At 46.3% G+C, this 6,335-nt stretch overlaps 1 protein-coding gene across 1 annotated transcript in view; it reads left to right on the top strand.

Moving 5' to 3' along the window:
• Positions 1 to 5,566: 5,566 nt before the first annotated feature.
• NEFL (neurofilament light chain) overlaps positions 5,567 to 6,335 on the top strand; it is a 9,667-nt gene continuing 8,898 nt past the window's right edge. Inside the window, exon 1 of the mRNA XM_040346100.1 lies at positions 5,567 to 6,335. This exon is cut by the window's right edge and continues 299 nt beyond it. Coding sequence (XP_040202034.1) covers positions 5,600 to 6,335 — 736 coding nt within the window. The 5' untranslated portion in view covers positions 5,567 to 5,599.

Here is a 6,335-nt window from a genome sequence, read left to right as displayed (position 1 = left end):
CTCCACATGCAACAGGGTGACAACACTAGAATGCAATTGGGAGACAACTGTGACCCTATAACAGGAAGCTCCTGAACAAGGACTATAATAGCAAGACCATCAGGTATTATTGTTCAATTAAAACTTAAAAAATATTGAAAGCAACTTTGGACATTATGATAACATGATGAAGCTGAGATTTATTGGTGAGTTTAGATCTGGTTTAAAAATAAAAAAAAGCTGTTTCCTTTATGATTATGGAGGAAGGCAGGTGACAACAAAGGCTTCCTCAGGCAGGAGTCCCTGGTGTATTTTATTATATATACGTAAGTGGATAAGCAAGTAGAAGTTGGCCACATCCAGCTTGAGTTGGTCTGTATTGTTGAAGACATTTCCCCACGTATGGAAGTGACTTCTGCAGTCCACCCTTCTTCAGCAGAAGCTACTTAGGCTCCATTCACACCTAGGCGTTTTAACGCCTGAAGCCCGACGCTATTGCAGCCTGAAATACGCTGGAGGGGTGATTTAACATTGTTCTCTATGGAGATGGTTCACATCTCCACGCCGAACGCCGAAACGCCGTACGCCTGAAGCTCAAAACAAGTTCCTGACCCTTTTTTTTCAGGCGGCTTCGGCGTTCGGCATAGCCGACAATGTGTAAATCACCCCTCCAGTGAAAACCATGGTAAAAAACGCCGCCTTTTGTCGCGGCAAATCGCGGTAAAAAACGCTGCAATTTGTCGCGGCAAATCGCGGTACAAAACGCCGCGCTAAGGTGTAAATGCAGCCTTAAACTTGAGGGGAAATGTCTTTGACATTACAGAACAAAACCGGCTACAGTGGAACCTAGGATTGCAAGTAACGTGGCTAAAGAGCGTTTCGCAATAGGAGCAATGTATTTCCTAAAATACCAAAATGAGCAGGATTCAGGCCTAAGCGGTGTGCAGTACCGCGTTTGGCCTGAGGTGGGGGGCGCCAAAGTCGAACGGCGCCGATCGCAGCCAATCTGCACCGTTCGGAGATGCATGGAAAACCCTGAGGACAGCACAGCTGACCTCGGCAAACCTCGGGAGCGGGGTCTTTCCGAGGTTTGCAGAGGTCAGCTGAACTGTCCTCGGGCCTTTCCAGCCATTTCCGAGGCTCTCCAGTGCCCCCCGCCTCTAGCTGCATGCGGTATTGCATGCCACTGAAGTCAATGCGGAACAAATTATTTTCGTTTCCATTGACTTCAATAGGGAAACTCGCTTTGATATGCAAGTATTTTGGATTACGAGCATTTGCCTGGAACGGATTATGCTCATAATCCGAGGTTCCACTGTAACTGCGAATAACTGCTAATAGATATACCATGGCCTGGACACATGGTAACCTTCAGAAGCATAACTTGATTTTATGCAGACCTTTTGGGGGAGATTTACTAAAGCTAGCGTACACAGAATATGGTGCAGTTGTGCAAAGTAACTAATCAGCTTCTAAATTCAGCTTGCTCAATTAAACTTTCAGACTAAAACCTAGAAGCTTATTGGTTACTATGCACATCTGCACCAGATTCTGTGCGCACCAGAATTTTTTAGTAAATCTCCAAAAATGTAAGAAAAATCTTCCAGTTGATTTCCTAAAACTGGAGAGTGCAAAATCCGGTGCAGCTCTGCATATAAACCAATCAGCTTCCAGCTTTTATTGTCAAAGTTTAATTGAACAAGCTCAAAGGGGTTGAAAACTCTTGTGCTTTTTCACCTTAATGCATTTTACTTATCTGAGCCCTGAATTTCCAGAGGGCGCGATCCCGCATCGTTCTCCCCATGGCTCCTCATTGGATAAGTTGATAGCAGCGCAGCCATTGGCTCACGCTGCTGTCAATCAAATCCAATGACGTGGCCACCAGGGGGCGGGGTCGAGTCATACAATCGGCGGCTATGGACACCGTTTGTATGACACGGGAGCGTGCCTGCAAGGTAACCCCCTTGGTAGAGAGCTTCCCAGAGGGGGTTAGCTATTGCGGGGAGGAGCTGCGAGAGCCGCCGTGGGACCCCAGAAGAAGACGATCGGGGGTCACTCTGTGCAAAATGAACTGCGCAGTGGAGGTGAGTATGACATGTTTGTTATATATTTAAAAAAATAAAAAAAGAGTGCCTATAGTGTCACTTGAAGTTAGAAGATGATTGGCTACCATGCAAAGCTGCACCAGATTCCGAGTGCTAAAGTTCCTATTGATATGCAGGATTATGAAAGGAAATCTCTCTACCGAGATGCAGATGGGGGAAAAAAAATGATGGTCCAATTCCCTACCACCTCTCTGTCACTTAATAGAAAAAGCTTTCAAAATTAAAGATTTGCAAAAAGATTAAAAATTCTCATCTCAGTCCCAGCTTCCAGGAGGCATGGGTGAAATCGCCGTACCTTACTGCTGCCTCCTAGGATAGCTGAACACCTGAAATCCTGCAAGAATGCATCCCGTCCCATTGCAGGAATGCATTTGCACAGGATTTGGAGTGCTCTGCTCATTCAGGAGGAAGCAATGAGGGGTGGTGAAGTCACACACGGGACCACGGGACCAAGTTGAGAACCGCCTATCTGCAGTTCTCAGCACTTGGCAGGGGCAAGCAATGGCATGAGGAATGCAGAGGAACGTCTCACCAGCATCTGCTTTCCTTGTACTGCTGCTAGTTGCCACACAAGAAATGATTGGTTAAACCAGTGTTTTTTTTACCACTACTATTTCTTTATTCTGGCTTTTTTTTTTTAAAGACATGACATTAGAAATGTGAAGAAAAGTTTAGCACTGTAAGGACTCGTTCACATGTGAGATTGGGGTATAGTAAAACCCCATGATTGAGCCGCGCTTCCATACCACCCCCCAATAGCTCCCCCCTAGAGGAAGCGGCCAAGGTGTACACATGCCGTGGCTGCGATACTTTGCTATGTGGCCATAGCAGAAGTTATATCTCCTGCCACTTTCAGCAGGAAAAGCGCCCACTGACTGCGCCACATTCAAGTAAATGGGGCCGCCCTGCAGTGCCCGTGATTGTGGCGCACTAATGTGGTGATCAAGGTGTTACAACACCTCCTCACCGCCTGTAACATACTCTCCGGCGAGTGATCCAAATGTGGATCACTTTTCAGAGAGCACCGCAAGTGTGAATGAGTCCTTAAACACTTTTTGATAGATAAATAGCACACTTTAACTGCTACATTTGCAGGGCAGCTTGGTCTTTTGAAAAACAACAGATTTACTGGCTGGATCAACAGGTGAAAATAAAAGAAAGCCTAAAAAAAGAAAACAAATGCAACCATCACATCTAAGAATTGGTAAGCTGCAATATAATAAATGTTTGCTGTTGGGTTTAATACCACTTTAATTTACTTCAATGTTTCAAGGATTCACATAAATAAACAAAAAAGCTGATCATTGTAAGCACCCCTATCAGCGGTTAATGATTTGCCTTAACCCTGTAACTGCTACATATGCTGGACAGTTTGTTCTTTTGAAACACAACAGACTTAGCTTTGGTTCACACCAGTGCGGCTTTGAAATTGTGATAGGTTCGCGTGATATCAAAGCCGCAAATTGGTGAGATTTGCACCTCCCATTTCATTGCAGCTTGCAACTTCATTTAACAGAAGTCTATGCAAGTCACAATGAAATCCTGGAAAAGTAGTGCAGGAACCTTTTTCAAAGTTGCTGCCACTTGAGCCGCAATGATTTGAACAGTTCCATTGCTGGCAATGAGGTGCAACGTGTCATGCGATTCTGAACTATCAAATCGCATGACAAATCTCACCAGTGCGAACCAGGACAGATCACCAAGAAAGAAAGGGAGAAAAAGCAGGAAAGGAAGGGAAGAAGGGAAAGAGGTAGGAAGGAGGGAACAAAGGAAGGAAGGAAGGAAGGAAGGAAGGAAGGAAGGAAGGAAGGAAGGAAGGAAGGAAGGGAGAAAAAAGGGAAAATTTGAAAGAAAGGAAGAAAGAGAAAGGAAGCAAGGAAGGGAAAGATAGGAAGAAATAGGGAAAGAAATAGAGAAAGTGGAGAGGGGGGGGAGAATGAAGGAAGGAAGAAAAGAAAAAAGGAAGGAAGAAAGGAAGGGTAGGAAAGGAAGAAAGAAAAATAAGGGAAAAAACAGGAAGGAAGGAAGAAAGGGAAATAGGAAGGAAGAAAATAAAAAGTAAAAGGGAAGAAAGGGAAATGAAGGAAGGAAGGGAGGGAGGGAGAGAGGGATGAAAAGAAAGGGAGAAAGAGGACAAAAAAGAAAGGAATAAAAAAAGAAGGAAGAAAGAGAAAGTAAGAAAGAAAGAACAAAAGGGAACAAAATAAAAAAAGACGAAGAAAGAATGGAAAGAAGGCAGGAAGAAAGGAAGGAAAGAAAGGGAGGAAGGAAGGAAGGAAAGAAAGAATGAAGGGAGGAAGAAAAGAAGAAAGGAAGGAAGAAAAGAAGGGTAGAAAAGGAAGAAAGAAAAAGAAGGAAAAAACAGGAAGAAAGGGAAAGAAATACAGAAATAAAGAAGGAAGAAAGGAAAGAAGGAAAGAAAAAAGGAAGGAAGAAAAGAAAATAAGAAAGAAATAAAAAAGGTGAAAGAAAAGAAAGAAAGGGTAAGAAACGGAGAAAAGGAAGAAAGGGAATGAAATGAAGAAAGAGGAAGAAAGAAAGGAAGGAAAGTAGGCAAGAAGGAAGAAAAGGAAGGAAGAAAGATAGGCAGGAAGAAATGAAGGAAGAAAGAAAAGAAGGGGAAAGAAATCACGAAAGGAAGAAAGGGAAAGAATGGAAAAATAAAAATAAAGGAAAAAAGAGGAAGAATGGAAGAAAGAGGAAGAAAGAAAGAAAGGAAGGAACAAAGGAAGGAAAGTAGGCAGGAAGGAAGAAAGGAAGGAAGGTAGGCAGGCAGGAAGGAATGAAGGAAGAAAAGAAGGGGAAAGAAATGACGAAAGGGAAAGAATGGAAAAAATAAAAATAATGGAAAAAAGAGGAAGAATGGAAGAAAGAAAGAAAGAAAGAAAGGGAAAGAAAGGAATAAATAGGAAAAGGGGAAAGAAAGGAACAAAGGAAGTAAGAGGAAGAAAGTGAAAGAAAGGAAGAAAGAGGAAGAGAGGAAGAAAAGGTGAGAAAGGGGAAGAAAGGAAGAAAAAAAAAACGAAAGAGGAAAGAAGGAAGAAAACGAACACAGCCGTCACATCTAATAATTCAGCTGCAATATAATAAATTCTTGCTTTTGGGTATGATATCACTTTAACCCTACTATATCCAAAAGGAAAAATGTATTTAGAGATGATTTAAGCCACAAGAATGGATTCTAAGGAATGTAGAACTGCAGGTCAGAGTGGCTCTTGTGTCGCTTTCGGGCCCCATTGCCAGGACGGGATCTGCAGGTCAGAGTGGCTCTTGTGTCGCTGAGGGGCCTCATTGCCAGGACTGGATCTGCAGGTCAGAGTGTCTCTTGTGTCGCTGAGGGGCCCCATTGCCAGGACTGGATCTGCAGGTCTCAGCTCCTTCTCCTGGACCGGGCTAAGGGGGGCGGGTCCGTTCAGTGCGCTGTCCTTGGTGCTGGTGTTGTAGTGCGCATGCTCGCCCCTGTCCCGTGCGCTATAAGTAGGTGTGCGGGAAGGCTCCGCTCCTCAGCCCGCACCATGAGCTCGTACAGCTACGACCCGTATTACAGCGCCTCCTATAAGCGCCGGGTGGTGGAGAGTAGCCCTCGGCTGCACATCCGGAGTAGTTATGGGTCCCCTAGCCGGAGCAGTTACTCTCCCACCCTTAGTAGCAGTGTACGCCGGAGCTATGCCTCCTCCTCGTCCGCCGCCTCCAGCCTGCTGCACAGCGCCGACTCCATGGACCTGACCCAGGTGGCCGCCATCAGTAGTGACCTGAAGATAGTCCGCACCCAGGAGAAGGCTCAGCTCCAGGACCTCAATGACCGCTTCGCCAACTTCATCGAGCGGGTCCATGAGCTGGAGAAACGCAACAAGGTGCTGGAGGCGGAACTGCTCCTTCTCCGCCAGAAGCACAGCGAGCCGTCCCGCCTGCGGGACCTGTACGAGCAGGAGGTGCGCGAGCTCCGCATGGCCCACGAGGAAGCCGCGGGGGACAGGCAGACCCTGCGCGGGGAGCGGGAGCGGCTGGAGGAGGCGCTGAGAGGGCTACAGGCGCGCTACGAGGAGGAGGCGATGAGCCGGGAGGATGCGGAGGGCAGGCTGCTGGATGTGCGAAAGGAGGCGGACATGGCGGCACTGGCCCGGGCAGAGCTGGAGAAAAGGATGGACAGCCTGCTGGATGAGATCGCCTTCCTGAAGAAAGTGCACGATGAGGAGCTGGCCCAGCTGCAGTCCCAGGTGCAGTATGCCCAGATCTCCCTGGAGATGGATG

This window comes from Rana temporaria, chromosome 3 (genome assembly GCF_905171775.1).
Source record: "Rana temporaria chromosome 3, aRanTem1.1, whole genome shotgun sequence".
Classification (NCBI taxonomy): Eukaryota; Metazoa; Chordata; class Amphibia; order Anura; family Ranidae; genus Rana; species Rana temporaria.
The sequence above is the reverse complement of the archived record's forward strand: the minus strand, read 5'-3'. Positions and strand labels throughout refer to the sequence as shown.